Source organism: Ambystoma mexicanum, chromosome 8, assembly GCF_040938575.1.
Source record: "Ambystoma mexicanum isolate Mex_15411 chromosome 8, UKY_AmexF1_1, whole genome shotgun sequence".
Lineage (NCBI taxonomy): Eukaryota > Metazoa > Chordata > Amphibia > Caudata > Ambystomatidae > Ambystoma > Ambystoma mexicanum.
This window is the reverse complement of record NC_090929.1, coordinates 1,294,869,198-1,294,885,961: the sequence shown is the minus strand read 5'-3', so window position 1 is coordinate 1,294,885,961 and position 16,764 is coordinate 1,294,869,198. Positions and strand designations below refer to the sequence as shown.

Sequence of the window (16,764 nt, the reverse complement as noted above, 5' to 3'; positions counted from 1 at the left end):
CTTGTAGTGTTCCACTTATAATGGGAAAACAAAGCTACAATCATACTTGTGTTGTCTCATTTATTATAATCAGGATTTAAACATATATATATTGGCAGCTTGGTTTACTGTGATTTGTGCACTAAATTTCAAGTTAGGGCTGTCCAACGGCATTATTTTACATCTTGAAATGCAAATATTTACAAATAATTCTACCTTTTTCTAAAAATTGATGCGCTAAACAATGTGGTCAAGTGCCAAAATTGCAGACTGGGCTCAAACCCTAACACTTAACCAAAGTGTGAGATCCTGTCACTTGATCTCATTGTGCCTTATCTTCCAAAATGAATGGTCGCTATATGCGATTTAGTTCATGTTGTAAGAGAGTTAAATAAGCCTCACTCGTGGTTTACTAATGTGGGCTGCATTTTCTGGTCGGTTTGAGCCCCTTTTTATTTTTTTTGTATTTTAATCATTAAGATTTTTTACAAAGGGTGATTTTCTGTTTATCTGTATTTGTCTATCTTCCTTTCTTGAATCTCTATGGAGCTGTCAGCGGAACACTTTGTTTATTGTGGTAAGGAAGTTGGTGAGGTACAAGACGCCACTAAGTCTGTTGAGGCCTGAAAGGTTTCTTGTAAGCTGCGTAAGATGTTGTAGGCTGCCAACAGCCATGGGGTCTTGTCACCCGCTATTAGCATTGCCCAGCAAAGTGTGTATGTCTCAGATAAGGTGATCTTAACTTCAAAGTTCCAGGACAAGACAGCAGCAAGTGGCGGATAGTTTTCGTTACTTCCGTTTGTCCACAAAATCTGCAGGCGTTAGTTGTTGCGCGCCCCCGTATGAATAGGATCTCGTTTGTATGTAACAAGTTAAATCTTGCTCTTAGTAGCAGGGACCTTGCTTGCTTGGATGGGAACTGTTTGATGAACGGCTGAAGCTCGTTCAATTTGCGAATGGTCACCGGCAAGTGTCTCGTTAGCTTGTTTGAGGCGGCTTTCTCAGCTGTTTTAATCCAGTCGAGTTCCTTCACTCTGTTCAGTACTTTTACTGGGTTGTTATTGAGAGTCTCTACGTCAGATGAAACTTCTTGGAGGATTTCCTTGATCCGATTTGACCAGCTGTTTACCATCTTGCAATTTTGGTCATTTATTTCTTGTAGGATCAGATGGTATACTGAAGGATTTTCCGCAAGTTGGCATTTGCGGTAGAGCATTATAGAGTTGCATCTTACTGATCCCTCGAGGGAAAGTAAACTAAGTTCTTGTCTTATACAAGCTATAGGCACGCATTTTGGAAGCCCCAGGATAGCCCGCCAGAACGTTGCCTCTAGGGTAGGCCAAAGCGATGAATGAATGTTGGGCATAGCGTCTGCTCTGTAAACTAGGGTTGGGACCACCTTCATTTTGTAAAAATTGATCACCGGGATCAAGGAAAATCGCCCAAATTTTCTATCAATGGCTTTGCCTTGTGCCGTGAGTTTTCTTGCTTTGTCTTTTAGGAGATTTTGCATTCCTTTCTCATTTTTGTAGTTGTCTAGGATGACGCCCAGATATTTAAATTCTGCCACATTTTCAATCTGGTTCTTGTTCAGCACTAGTTTCGTTTTTGCGTTGATTTTGTCGTTTTTGGACAAAGACATAAGTTTGGTTTTCTTGTCGTTTATCTCCAGGTTGTTTCTTTCCATGTATATCTGAAGGTTGCTCAGCTGACGTTGCAGTCCTATTGGTGTATAATCTAGGAGTATCACGTCGTCTGCGTACAGGAGCCTTCCCACATGCGATTTTCTGATTTTTGGTGCAAAACTACGAACGGTTTCTTCAGATGTTTTGATGTCTCCAAGGAATGCCGAGAACAGTGCCGGAGCCAGAGGGCATCCTTGTTTAACACCCCTTTGCGTGGGGATCAGAGTGGATAAAGATCCTTGTTGATCCAAGCGCACCCTCATGTTGGTGTCCGAGTACAGCGCTTTGATAGGCTCTAAGATAGAAGAAGGACAGTTCCATGCCTCAAGCTTGTCCCATAGCAGTGCCCTGTCTATACGGTCAAAGGCCTGGGTAAGGTCCACAAAGACGATGAAGATCCTAGGACCTCCCTCGAGCACTTTATGTTTCATGGTGTTCATTATCAGGATGTTTGCCGATGTACCAAAGTTTTTCTTAAACCCTGATTGTAAGTGGTCCTCGCAGGGCGCCGTTTTTGCCCACGCTTTAAATTCATTTAAAAGGAGGGACCCAAACACTTTGCCTATGCAGTCTAGCAAGGCGATTGGGCGATAGTTTGCCGGATCACTCTTGTTCCCTTTTTTAAAGATGGGGACCACCGTCGCTGATTTCCATGATGGCGGGATTGATTTTGATTGGGCACATCTGCAGAAAATTTCACATAGGAGCACTATCCATTCTTCGGGGCGTGTCTTTAGGTCCACGTCAATGATCCCGTCAGGGCCGGGATCTCTGGAGTTCTTGAGTGACCTGATCTGGCGGCTTATGTCTTTGCGACCGTCCAGAGAGATCCATTGTGCTGGTTCAGTGTTCTGCTTAGTTGCCTTTGTTGTTTTTGGCGGGGCGAAGAGGGTTCTGAAGAAGTTCACCCAGACAGATTCTCCTACATTGTTGATTATGGTTGATGTCTCTTGTGGTGTAGTTGAATTTAAGAGCGACCAGAATTCACGGCTTTTGGTCCCTCGTATAGCTGTTTGGATTTCCTCGGCGTCTTGCCGGTATAGTTTGCTCGGTGATGTTTTAGCCATGATTTGTAAACCCTGGTGGCCTCTATAACTGTCTTGTTTGTTTTTATGGGCCTCGGGCTAGTGCTGTCCTCTTCACTTTTCTTAGAACTTTCCTTTTTTCGACCAAAAATTTGTCGTACACATGCTTCCTGGATTCTATGTTGTTTTTAGGTCCCCTCTTCTTTTTGTAGTCAATCTCGTTTACTAGAGTGCCAGAGTTTTGTGCACAGTACTTTTGTTTAAGGTCGATAATTGCTTTGGCTGACAGTTTTATTTTTGTTCCTCTGGTGTTTGCTTCCAAGAGCGTGGTTGACTTTGAAGTTAGACTCAGATTTGTCGGCCAGGTGACATACAACAGGTTATGATCGCTTTTGCTAGTCCGTGTCACCCCGAATTCCGTGATTAATCTGGCCAGGCTGTCGGATATGTAAATATAGTCAATCGTTGCGCTGGCTGAACCGTTTTCCAACGTGGGGAGGAAGGTTTCTTTAGGTAGGACCTCGCTCATGTTATGTAGTTCTCTAGATGACATCAGTTTTGTCCATGCCATCCCTCTTGAGACGGTAGATGAAGCTTTTTGAGCTGAGTGTTCTTTTTGTTTTTCTTGGCCACAAGAAGCGTTGATGTCACCACACAGCAATAGGTGTGAAGCAGCATGCGTGGCGGTAGCCATGTCAATGGCTTGTTCAATCGATCTCAAAAAGTTACTGGCTTCAACGGCGGATGGATTCCAGTAAATGGTCATTATGACTATTGTCGATTTTGCGTTTTTTGCTTCATTTGTATTAGACTCGGCCAGCTTTGCACTGATCATAAGTAAAAATTGATTGCTTCTCAACACTTTTGCATGGGACAGACCACAGTTATGCCGAATCGCTGTCAAAATTCCCGATGAAGGACGCCCCAGCGGGCCTTTTTTGGCGGGGGCCATAAAAATTTCGTACCCGTCAAGGGATGGCGACTCTGTTAGCCAAGTCTCCTGGAGACAGAGGACGTCAAATTCTGTTAGTTTTACATCACTAGGTGCTGTGAGGTGACCGTGGCCTCTTGTGTTCCAGAAGCAAAGCTTCCGTCCGCCTGTAGCTGGCTTTGTGTCGCGTTGCAGTTGGTCGGCTTGTGTTGTTTTTGTAGCATTTTAGGGAGCCAAGCCCACAAGTTTCTTGCCGGAGATTTGCTAGAGAAAGCCACAGTCATTGGCTGATTTCACTTCTTGTCCACAAGTGTTTAACCTCAGTGAATCGTGGTGAGGCTTAACGGAGGGTCTCTCTGAGGCTGAGTGATCTCTTTCACGGCACTTTCTGTTCCTCATCTGTGTCCTGTGGTAGTGCTCTTCCGACGCTCGCTCTGGAGATTTCTTCAATCGGCTATTTTCAGCTCGACTGTAGTGTATAGTTTCCTTAAAGTGGTCCTTAGATTTTCCCCTTCGGTCTTGAGAATGGTTTGTGGACTCTGTGTCTCGTTTCTGGTTCGTGGCGCGTTTACGTAAAGGCGGAGCTGCACCAAACCTTGAAGTAATCTCTCTCGTTGACTCTGTTAGGTCATACCCCATTTTGAGCAGTTTGTTGGAGTCTTTTTCCAGCTGACTTTTGATGTACTTGGAAGCAATATACAAGTGGGCCAGTGCCTTTCCCAGTTTGTGACTCGGGTCAACAATTATTAAGTCTTCAGACCTTATTTGGTGTAATGAAGGAATGTAACTGAACAAAGCGAGCACTGACCCACGGTTTAACGTAATTTCGTCGTCATTGCCCTCGATCTGTTATAGTTTCATAATCCATCTTGTGGTCTCTTTTTTGATGTGTACTTTGTTGTACTTTGCCGTTTTAGAAACATAGTGGAGTTTAAAAGGCCCGTCTGATGTTTCGCTTTGCTCTGGCAATGTTTTGTGTCTTTTAGTTGCTCTCTGGGGGGAAGACGATCTGTCGGGCCTCTTGTGTTGCTTCCGCAGAGTACTCGTGTCGTTTTCTGATTTTGTAGAGTTTGTAGGCCCTTTTGGATTTCCGTGTCTATTGTTTTCGTGTCCACTCTCCGCTCTATGACCTTTTTCCTCTTCTTTATTGTGTTTACTTAGGGTTTCTATATGTCGAAGAGTTGTAGTTATTGGCTCCTTTCTTGATTTCTCAGCTCTTCTTTTTTCTTCGAGAACTTTTTCTTCTCGAAGAAAACTTTTTCTTCTTTTTCTTCTTTTTTGTTGGGTTTGCTTTGGTTTTCTAGGTGTCGGGGAGTTACAGTCACTGACTCCTTTCTTGTTTTTTCAGCTCTTATTTTCTGCGGATCTTCATCGTCGGAGTAAGTACTCAAGTTTATCAAGTCGTCTGACTGCAAGAATTCTTCTGTTGTCTTTGGTGACTTGTTTGTCCTCGCGACTTCAATTGTCATTGCTATTTCCGCTGGTGCCACCGAGGGTGTTTTTTTTCCTATCTTGTTTCTCGGCTTTTCATTTTCTTTTGACGTCCCTTTCTTCGTTTTGTTTAACACAAATACTGGCTCTAACGTTGGTGTAATTTTACTCGTCTCAGACTTTGGCTCCCCTTTGGGATTGGCCTTTGCTGCTTTCGGCGGCGCATTAGAGCTCTCAGTTAGATCAATCGTGAGTGTTGTTTGGGTACCAGCTTCTTTGTTAGATGGTCTTTTAGGGTACTGGTCTGGCCCAGTCCCCACTGGACCCAAAGCCCTTGTTTGGGCTTCACTTACTTTGGTGTTTTCCAGCGCTATAATGTAGGCTTCCAAAAAAGACAATTTAGTCAGTAACGATGCTTGGATTGACGTGTGGTCTTTCAGTGTGTCGCTTATCCCTTCATACAATTTCATGAATGGGCAGAGAGCAATTGTCACTGTCGACATTATTGCAGGCATGTCCAAGTTCTTTGCCATGGGAGGTCTCAGGTTCTGCTCTGTGGGTTCAGATGTTCTCCCTTTATCCAAAGGGTTGAGCCGGTCAGACGGGGAACCTGTTTGGAACGGGCAGCGTGGTTTATTAAAATCTGTTGTTTTTCTGCATGCTTTGTGCGCATTTGGGTGGTCACAAAACTCTTGGTCAGTACTAGGTGTTTGGAGATTGTTTTTTTTTCTACGTGATAGTATGCTGTTTGTCTGCAGGCTGGAGTTTTGCTCCAACTTGTTTTGCGCATTTTCCAGAGGATCTTTATCGATGTCTACGAGTGTATTTTCGTTGTTGTCCCCTTGTGCCAACGTTGCCTCTTGCCCCTCCGTTTGTCCACCACACTTTTCTCGATCCAGAAACGGCCTTTCCGTAGTGTTAGTACGTGTAGGCGTTAGCGAAGGAGTTTTATCTAGGTCTATAGTGGTGATGAAGTATTTGGTAGTTGATTTTGAGTTCATCGCCAACTTCAAATGGTTGGGTTGCGGGAATGGAATAATAGCATCAAGTGCCATTGAGGTTTCTGTTAACTTTTGAGTTTTAGTCTCTAGTAGTGAAGAGAGTGGCTGGTCATTTTTCTTCAGAATAGGAGATTTGGTCACCGTCTCTTGTACTGTGGTGGGGCACTCTGTCCCCTCGGCCGGCTCTAGGTTCAGAGAATTTTCAGTGGGTGGCGCTGTTTGATGAGCCGTCAGTTTTTGGGAACTTAGGGCTCTGCGGATGGAAGGCAACTGCTCTTTGCTCGGCTCAGCAGGGCCAAAGACCTCCTTTGCCGGATTTGGAGGAACCTGTGGTGTAAAGTGTTCAATCCGTCTCTGTTTAGATACCGGCATACAATCATTCAAAGCCTCTAGGATTTCAAGGTCAGTTAGTTCGACCCTTCTAGCATTGGTAATTGCTGGCTTGAGGTTAAAGAAGTCTCTCAGATTTGTGGCACTGCCTTCGGTGTTTATGTTTTTTTTCCGGGCTAGACCTTTTCCTTTGGTCAATAGCCCCTTTATTAAGCCTTTTGCATTTTTCCTGTGGTAAGTACTCCCCGCTTTTTGGGGTTGGCGCTTCCTGTCATTTGTCGTCAGGGCCTCATGTGTTTCTTGACTCAACTCCCCAGGGATGGCAAAGTTCCTGTGCTCGGCTCCACGTGGATCTGAGCCTGCACATTGCGGATGGTTTCCAGGAGAGGAGCCACAGCCGTCTCCAGGGCTGACTCTGGTCGCTGCATTCCCACCAGCAAGGAAGCCGGTGGCGTGGCAGGCGCTCCTCCCACTCGCAATCTCCCCACAGAACTCATCGACGCTCCCCCTTTTCTGGGGCTCGTGGTCCAGAGTTGTCACTGTCGGTGACCTCCGGGCCCGCGCGCCCACCCCCTCCGCAACTCCCTGCTCCCTCTCCCCAGGGGCCGACTCAGGGGAAGCCGAGGTCGGAAGGCCGGGACCCGGAGCGTTGGGTGGGCCCGAGGCTCCGCCTCCCGCAGACGCCTCTCCCGCTTCATCCTCGCTGCTTCCAGCCGCTGAACACGACCGGCCCCGCGCCGCCTCCCCCGCCCTAGCCGGCAGCGACCCCCCTCCGGGAGGTGATGCTGGCATGGAGGGGGGCGGCCAGCCAGGGGCGGGTGCGTCGACGCCAACGCCGACTGCGAACGCCCGAATTTCGGGCACAAGCTCCACGGACGCCGCGTCTGCAGAATCTTCACTGCAACACCTCGTCACAGTGGTAGATGGATCCAGGTTAGTCGTTTCGATGAGGATGATGTTTGTCTGGGGTGCGTTGAGCGGTTTAGTGGCCTTGGGCTTCCCTTTTGTTTTTGGACGTGGTGGCTGATCCAACTTTGTGTTGGTTATGTCTTGCAAAGTTATTGTTTTTTTTGTTGGTGTAGAGGCTCTGAGGCAAGCGCTGCAAAGGCACCGTCCATCTTCTTCTTCGAGGAGGGAAGGGGAGTCCATGACAGCCCTGGCTCTGGCAGCCCGGCCTGCCAGGACTGCAGGACTGTCACTCTACGTCCACTCCGCGGCGTAAATGTTCTTTTGTACTGTGGGTCCACCCACCAGTACAGCAATGGTAAACAGACTCAGGAAGCAGGTAGGAGGGAGAGCAGTCCTCTCTAGCAGGGCAGGACTGTCACTCTACTTCCACTCCACGGCCGCTCCGCGGCGTAAATTTTCTTTTGTACTGTGGGTCCACCCACCAGTACAGCAATGGTAAACAGACTCAGGAAGCAGGTAGGAGGGAGAGCAGTCCTCTCTAGCAGGGCAGGACTGTCACTCTACGTGCAGCCCCTTTTTGTTGCTGCCCAGACATTGAACCAGTCCGTCCCTGCTCAGCAATATGGCAGATATTATAAAATGGGAGGAACTGGGAATTCTATTCAAGGGAAAATGTACAATAATAAACATTGGCAAAAACAAGAAGTCTCACTTTGGAAATGTAGAGGATACGCATTTATTGTCTTGGAGGTTCTTTGAAAATCCTTCCCTCTACAAGAAATTTGCAATTATTTCTCGGGCAGAGAAGTAGGAGCTCAAGGGGATAAAGGGGGGACGGGGCTAGTATAGGAGTTGTCAATAATAAAGAGTGGCTGGATGCCAACTGGACCCCACGTCAGCCACATACAGGGCCTCATTACAGGTTGTCCTTTTTGACAGATTCCCACTGCCAGTAATTACCAATACGGACAGTGGTGGTTCCGAAAATCCACCCAATTACAACAGCACGACCTTAACACAGGTAATGGCAGGGAATTATTGAAATTCTGTACTTTAATAACCAATCCGCTTATACCCTTATTTTGAGGGTGGAAATGGATTGTGTGGAGCAGTGGTTCATACTTCTACTCTATTTTCTTTTTATGCGCAAAAGGGTCAATTGCAGCCCTGTCATGAAATACATTGCAAAGGTGGTGGGAACGTCATCATCAAACAAGGGAAGTGCTTGTGCTTCCCTTGTGAAAAACTTTAGGGAAGTTTTTCAATGTTTACCGTGAAAATAAAATCTGAGGAATTCCAAGGTTGTATGCCGGCTTCAAATATTGAGATATTTTCAGCTGGTGCTACATAATACCAGACACATAAGACAGCGGGAGCTAAAACAAGCCATATTGTCCAAAAACCACCTGTTTCACCTATTTAGCAAGAATCATGCTCCTTAATCTAAAAAGTAAAACCGCTGTAAAAATTCTACAGTCAAATACGAGATTTTGCATACATTACAGTGTCATACAAAGAAAAGGGACACAACCTGCTTGATTTAGAATACACACGAGTTGTATTTTGTACTGCTTGCAGGTGTTAATATGCAGTTGCGATGGACTAAAATGGTTTAACTTGCCTTTGGTGAAGGTTTTGCTACGCAGTTCCTAAAGAGGATGGCAGAAAGATTAATTTAGGAAACCTCTGGCACACGTGACAGGGCTTAGGTTATGTGTTAATGTATCCATCATACTTTCTTCTGACAGTAAATAGTGCTGCCAACTTAAGTGACAGTGAGCATAACATCAGAAGCTTCTAGTAGGCAGTCAGACACTGCCACCAAGCACCTTTTTCGTAAGCGCCAATCGGAGATATGTTTAGTTATCCAGGGACAAATTGTCGGCTGGAAACTCAAGTTGACATCAATTAAGTGTCTCGGTAGCGAATCGGAATTATAAGGAATTATTATATATGCATTTGGAAACAATAAGAATACAATAAGAAGACTACTAATGTATGACAATTAATTTAAAAAAAACAATTACCCTCAATTCCTTGGCTTTCTTGGGGTTTGCAGTGCGTTTAAAATTAATCTGTGCATCTCCAAAGGTCCCATTTTTTTCAGGTAGCTCGTCTTCGGGTTTAGGACTTATTTCTGTGCTTAATTTAGTTCCATCCTGCAAAACATCAATCAATAAGAACACATGTACTGTTACCATACTGAATTGGAGGAGGTATAGCTAGAAAATGTTGATCCCATCAATAAATTCACATAACATTGTGGAAAACCTTTTGTAAATGTTCCGATAGGAGCACCCATCAACTTAATTATTGACAGCAAGTGCAACATCCCATCCTACGGTTAAACCAGCAAATGATAGGAAACCCAAAGCAACCAACACCTGAACAGGATGGATATGCAATAGATACCTGAAAAAGTCCCCACCCACCCCCCCACTTACATTTGCATTCAAATGTCCCCACCAATTGTTTTTGAGGAAATCACATAGAACCGCGACCATCACTGTCTCCCTCCTTCTCTCACACACACCACTGAAATGGAAGAGGAATTCCGCATGGAGCACTGGCCTCCATTCCTATGATGATTATCTAAGATGGATTTATTAAACTGCAAATTATTGACCCTTGTCCTCTAGTGCCAAGTGCTATAAAATGTATAATAAAAAGTCATTTTCGAGATCAAGGGATACTGTAAAAGGGTGCTTCTAAAGATTGTATTGCCCCAAATCAAAATGCAGTGGTGTCTTGAACAGCTCTGTGAACACAGATATTTCACACTTTATCTCTCTGTGGTTTTAGTATTGATGGTACCAGATCCACTGTGATGACAGCTTGAATCCATCAAAGTAGGCTATGTTTCTATAACACTCGAACGCGCGAACTGGGAGTTGATATTAAGCTACGTTACTTTGTTGATGTACACTCAAACAAAGAGAAACAGTGCAATCATTCGGAAAGTGACGGATGATCACTCTGAGCCCAGTCAGGTCGTACTTCCACGTACTCTTCAGTGGTTTCACTCTGAAGTGCCACTAGTTTGCAGCTAGATCCTTGGGTCAGAATATTGTTATGATCTTCCAGGCTTTTTATAGGATGTTCCAGGGGACATTTTTAAAGTGTATTTCCTGATATCCCTAACACAGGACTTTAGGCTTCCAAAGCAAGAGAGAATAAGGGTAGACCCTTGGTGAATGGCCCCTATTTGATTGGCTGGAATGGCCATATGATGGTGTTAGGGAGAATTCTCCAGAATGGCTAATTTCCCTTACCTACTGAATCCCTCAGCAGCTTTTCTGGATTTCTAGGATTTATTTTTTCACCTGGTAAGAGTGTGAGCCTTTTTTTTCCCACTCTTACATGTGTTCTGCTATGTGAGTTTAACATTTTTGTGTTCATAGACTGGAGGCTCACCTACTCCACAGGCATCATCTTTTTACTGTGTGTTACACAGCACCTTCAGTGCAGTGACACAGGGTTGTCTTTTAGACTTCCCAACTCAGACTCCATTTTCTGGGACTGACTACTGTCTCCCAGAACATGTAAAGTTGCCATTGACTTTATTAGTCTCTTTTAAATCCACAGATCCAGTACAAATTATCTTACATAGAGTACTGGAAAGGGTTAATACTTATCCCTTTGTGTCTGTTTCTCTTGGAGCATTGTTTCGCTCCCTTTTCATCAAGACTTGGCTGGTGGCTGTGGTAACTACCCTATTTTTCCTACCGTGGTTATCTTAAATAACCTTATATTGATTTAGGCTATCTTGGTAGCCTCGAACTTAAACCCGGTAGACCATATACGTTTTCATACGGTTCCGGCTGGGTTTATTCACCATTTCTTTTTGAAAATGTCTTTCTCGTGTTTTACTCCATGCGCCAAACCAGGTTTGGTTCCTTTGTTCACCGTCTTTTCGCGGGCTTCTACGCAGAAGCCCTCCTTATGCGCCTGAAAGTCTGGGTAGGCAGGATGTAAGGGAGGGGTTTTAGGACCCCTGTCATGGGTTCCCTTGGTAACCCAAGTCGCACTCCTGTTTGATTGGCTAGGTGACTGTCCAGCCAGGACAGCCACCCTGCTGTGCGATTGACAGCCAGGCTGTGTGAATGGGGGAACACTGAATAAAAAGTAGGTCTCTGGGGCTGGAAAGGGAGAGTCGCCACTGGAACGAAAGAACCGACGAGGAGCTGACAGAAGAGGACCCTACAACGACTGAGCCGCCCTGTGAAGCCCTGCTGCAGGTCCGAATCTTCAGACTGCAACGACAGAGAAGATCTACCAGGAATCTTCTTCTCCTGAGCTGGTGGGACCAACCAGTTCACCCAAACTGCAAGCCAGGACTCCCTCCTCTGGTCCAATTTGCTGTACAGAGCTACAGTGAACCGGATAGCCAGGAAGGTTGGAGCCTGCTTGGGTTTTAAGGAGCGCACCTTTTATTCGTTGCGTTGCTCTGCTGCTGGTTTCTTCCCTGGGCAGTGCAGGACCCTCCAGTCTTCCTACTTCGTGTCAGTCCGACAGTTGCTTCAGGAACCATGAGCCTGCAGGACCTGCAAGGAACGTCCGCCTCAGCTACAGCTTCTTCTCCATTTAAAGGTACTGTGAAAATCTGGTTGTTCGTTTCGTCCAGCCGCGGTGAAGGTGTGTGAAACCTTTCACCAATTCGACGGCTTGTCCTTCTCTACTCTTTAAACTAACTTTTCTACCGACCAACTTCATCCAGAACTCTTGGCAAAGACTTAACCGCGAACTACCCTGAACTGTGTGATCTTGAGCAAAAGACTTTTGTCCTAGTGACTTTGGCCCTAAGCCCTTTTGATTTGGTTCCATCACTGTAGTTCCTCTTTCTAGATTGCCCCGCTTACTTACCTGTTGGTTCTGCTCAATTTGTGTCTAACTTTACTTTCCCTCCCTTTTAAATGGTTGGAGTGCCATTTTGCTCACACTTAATTTTTTTAGCTTAACTTGTCCAGAATCTATTGGGAGTGGTGGTGTGGTGTATTAAGAGTGTGATTTTTCAACTGCTACTTTAGTGAGATGTTATACAACTGATGTGTAAATTAATGTATATTCTTTTACTCCGAAACCTTGAGTCAGTGGTTATTTGAATCATAGTCATTGCTGTCCTTTGTGTAACTATTGATACTGCTCACTTGCTCTTGAGATACGTCTGGCTGCTCAGCCATCGCTACCACTTTTACTGTGTAGTACAGGCTTGTACCAAAGGTGAATTTGTACTGTCACTTGTAGTCTTAATTGTTTGTGGTGTTCCCAAAGGGTACTGCATATAATTCTGCCTAACAGATGGGTTTAAGCAGGCACAATAACAGGTAGAATGTGTAGTTGTACGCTTCTGGACTAAGTATATAAAATACAGCTACTATCTTGGACTGCATGCAAGAGAAACCCGAAGTACTTGCGGTAGCGGGCGGCTAAGATCCCAGTGACCCGACCGCCACCCAAGTCACCAGTGCAGTCGACCGTTCGGTCATCAGAGGTCGAAACGGAGGGCCCAACTCCTGTTAAGGAGGGTAGGCACTGGCACAAGGCCAAGAAGAGATCCCACTCTCTGAGCCACTGGTCGTCCTGCTCACATAAAAAATAAAGACGCCACCGACACGACTCCTCGTCAGAATGTGGTAAGTCGTTGGCAGGGCCGGCGTCCAGACAAGAATGGGAGGACTTTAAGTGTCATAAGTTATCCAGGTTTAAAAAGGTGGCTGAGTTTGCATGTGAGCCCCCGTTACAGCAGGCCCCGGTAGCTCCAGTGGCACCGAGTGATTCCAGCCCCAAGGTAGCACGGATTCCGATGCCAGCGACATCAGGGGAGCATTCAGGCTCACTACCAAACAAATCTGTCTGGGCTTCGACACTAGGACCTTCCCATGCGCCTAGGGTTCTAATCATTCTCGATGCGCCACCGGTACCCAGAACCTTGTTGGTGCCAGTCGCCATACCTTTGACGTCGATGTCTAAACCATTGATCTCCAAACTGTCTTTTATACTGTTGTCTCGATCGGACTTCTTCAGGTCGATGGAGGACATCTTTGGTGCCGAAGACGAAAACCAAGGAGATACCGACCCCATTTATTATGCAACTTGCGGTACTGACTATTTTACCAACCAGGCAGAACCGATTGCTTTGTTAGAGGGACTGCATGATGCCAGTGGGCTGGAAACTTCTCCAGACATTGAAATGCAGCAGGCCGACCCATATGCCCATACACATGCAAAGTTTAGGGCTCTGGTTAATCAATACCTTTGGGTTAAATACCCCAGCCATGCCTGTCCAAGGCTATGACCACACAGACATTCTTGACGAGGGTCCCGCCACAGAAAGGGCTATGCCTTTATATCTGGCTATAGCCAACCCCATCGCCTCCTTATGACAATGCCCCTATACCATTCCTCTGGTTAAATCAGACCATGACAAAGAAATATAGGCCGGCAAGGGGAGACTCCTCTTTTCTCTCCTCTCACTCCACACCAGAATTTTGTTTTAATAATATGCGGGAGACCCCTCACTTCCCCCTACCTTAATCTATCCCCTTACCCTTCCCCACATCTATTTTTAATAAAAATGAACAAAAATACCTAACGATTTTAACCCAAAAAATGTGGTCATTTCTCAGTTGGTATTTTTGGATTTGTTCATTTCTGCAGGTACCGTTGCCTATGGTGCTCCACATCCTGAATATGTAGTTCAATTTCCTGGATCTGGTCCAAGCATTGACTCTGACCCAGTGGGAAATTCTGGGAGGCCTAGTCCTTGACGGTTACCTTTCCAATATTTGGCCTAGGTGATTTGGTTTGGTGATATTTTCTCAAAGGCCTGAGGATATCACCAGTATGTCCATGTGGTGATGACCACTAGGTCACTTCGTCACACTGCCCATTCAAGTGTGGTGCCATTTTAATCAGGCAGATTGCTGAAATGCAGCATGCTCACGTTTGGAACAAAGCAGCACCATGTGGCATGGATTTTATACCTTGATGTGCCATCTCAGCCCTTCATCCTCCCAATGTAGATAAATTGATTAACACGAGTGACTAGTATTAGTGACACTAAATACTGTAGTGCTTACAAAAAAAACCAAATGAAGCATTATATAACTCACCAATATTGTGAAATAATGAAGACAAGGAAAAACAACATTTGGAGGAGGGATGGAAGATAAAGTGTCGAAAGCAGCAGAGAGATTGAGTAGAATGATAGAGAAGTAAAGGTGGTGGGCTTTGAAGAAAAGGAAATAGGTTGTGAGGTTAAAAAAGCATAGAAGGGTCGAGTTGGTAAAGTGAACGAGGGAGTGGTCATAATGTAAAGCACCAATGAGAGCATTGGAGACAAGAGTGGAGGATAGAAAGATGAGATATAATGAGTTGCTTTGAGTGCTGTTAGGTAGGTTGTATATAACGATCAGAGAGTCATCAGAGACAGTGGAGTCCAGCCAGGGTCTGTGGGATTTGGTCATGTTGGTGAGATTAAGATTACTTAAAACCTGTATTATTTCTGTAATTATCACTGGTAATTATTCCTCCGTTAATGCATTGTTTGTCAATTACTGTGATAATGGAAAAACGCTCAACAATTTAAAAGTCTTCCCCCATCCCCAATGCCACTATTCATGTACACCCTTCCTCTTTTCCTGGTCGCCCCATATGCCCACCTCTGTGTACCTCCGCCTTGACCCTCTCCTATTATCCCTTTTACTCACCAGTTCCCATGAAACTTTTTTTTACAAGCATGGCTTGTGACGTGTCTGCATGAATCCTGCGGTATTCCCAAATTCAGACAAAAATGTTCTTCCACAAAATGGGCTTTCCAGCTCAACTCAAACTCTCCACCTCCACATGTAATCATGCTTCCCCCTCCCTACCTCTACCCTAATTTGAATCCACCTCTTTTCCCACCTGTGAGGGAGGCATGTTATCACAAGTAGACACTGACATAAGAGATGCAAGATTGAAAACATTTGTTGATGGTTTAAAAGGGGTTGTAAAACACCTATCTTGCCCTATAACTAAGATGGGAGCATTCTTGATCATCAAACAAAAAGTAAGTACAGTCAGCGTCAGTGCTTAGTCAAAATAAAATGGCCTATACTAATAAACCTAATGCCTGCCCTCTTTCTAATAAAATAAATGTGTAAAGGGAATGTGTAATGCAAAAAGGAAAATCAGTGTTAAAAAGAAATGTCAGTATGGCTGAGTAAACTCCCTTCCCCAGTTTTGTATCGTGGGGTAAGGTGGCACACTTGGACCTTGTGACGCACACTGGCTGCGGACACAAGGATGCAGTTTTTTTTCGTAGACCAGGGGCCACCTGGCCTTACACAAAAAGTCTCTAGCTTATCCACTGGATCACTCAGCCGCCTCTCACTCCAGCCCAGGTCACCTTTTAGCTTGTAATACAGTCCAACAAAAGTTAATTTCCTTCTGCTTACCGCAATTCAGTACAGGTTTCCCTCCGCCGGTCTCAAACCTTTCAATCACAATTTGTCGGATCCCTTTCCCCAAAGTTTCAATCACACCTTCATAGGCTTTCCTCCATCGGGCTCAAGCCTCCTTTCGCTTTCCTTCCGCTGTCGAAAACTTTTGAAACTGCAAGGCTTTGGCCTTACCTCAGCATGACCACTTCAACATTTTTTTGTTAAACGTCACTTTTTCTCTCCTACACCAAGGCCTCTTGGTAGATGTCATTTCGAGCACAGTATTTATTTTAAAGTTCAAAGATATCTTTCAAATCCAGGTTTCCCTCTGCCAGGATCAAACCCAAAAACAGTTCAAATCTTGTATGTCCTCAGTTTCTTTCTGTTAATTCCGCTTCTACAGCATCAAACATTTCACAGAGATTTTCAATTGGGCAATCTTCTTTCGCCGGACCACTCTGTTACTTTGTATCTTTAATTTTCAATTCCTTACAATAATTACATTGTATTAACGAGGGGTTGCATATATGGGTGGTTTAAATGAAGTGTATGTGTGACAAACTCATCAGCTTTTCCTGGTTTCCTTTTAAACGGTTTCTACAATGAATGGCACATTTCATCAAATATCTGGACGTTTCTCTTTCTGTTTGAAAATGCTTTTCTTTTTTAGTTGTTTCATGATCTTTCTCTGGTATTTGCACCATTGCACTTTATAGATGAATATCATATCAGGTTTAATATTCTCACTATTGCTAACAATACTTTGCTATAGCATGGACTTTTCTTAGTAGTAGGTTCACGCTCTCGACCAGATGTGACTTCACATTTTATTAGACCAATATTGAAATAGGACCGGTTTTAACAGTTAACAACTTGAGAGCACTCAGACAGCTTAATGTGCGATGAAATGTATATTACCTGCACGTTTGTAATGGTGTTTTTAAAGGTGAATTTTTAGGGTTAGATTTGTGTGTTTTTTCTATAGAAATATTTTATATGGTGATGTATAGATTCATTTTTGAGTACATTGTATATTGAACATTTAATGAT

General features: G+C 44.6%; 1 protein-coding gene across 3 annotated transcripts in view; it reads right to left on the bottom strand.

Moving 5' to 3' along the window:
• The window catches only part of CFAP46 (cilia and flagella associated protein 46), a 2,698,259-nt gene that overhangs the window by 847,262 nt on the left and 1,834,233 nt on the right, over positions 1 to 16,764 (bottom strand). For all 3 annotated transcript variants that reach the window (XM_069611407.1, XM_069611408.1, XM_069611409.1), the window contains exon 44: positions 9,319 to 9,450. In XM_069611407.1, the coding sequence (XP_069467508.1) occupies positions 9,319 to 9,450 (132 nt within the window). The remainder of the gene's footprint in view (positions 1 to 9,318; positions 9,451 to 16,764) is intronic.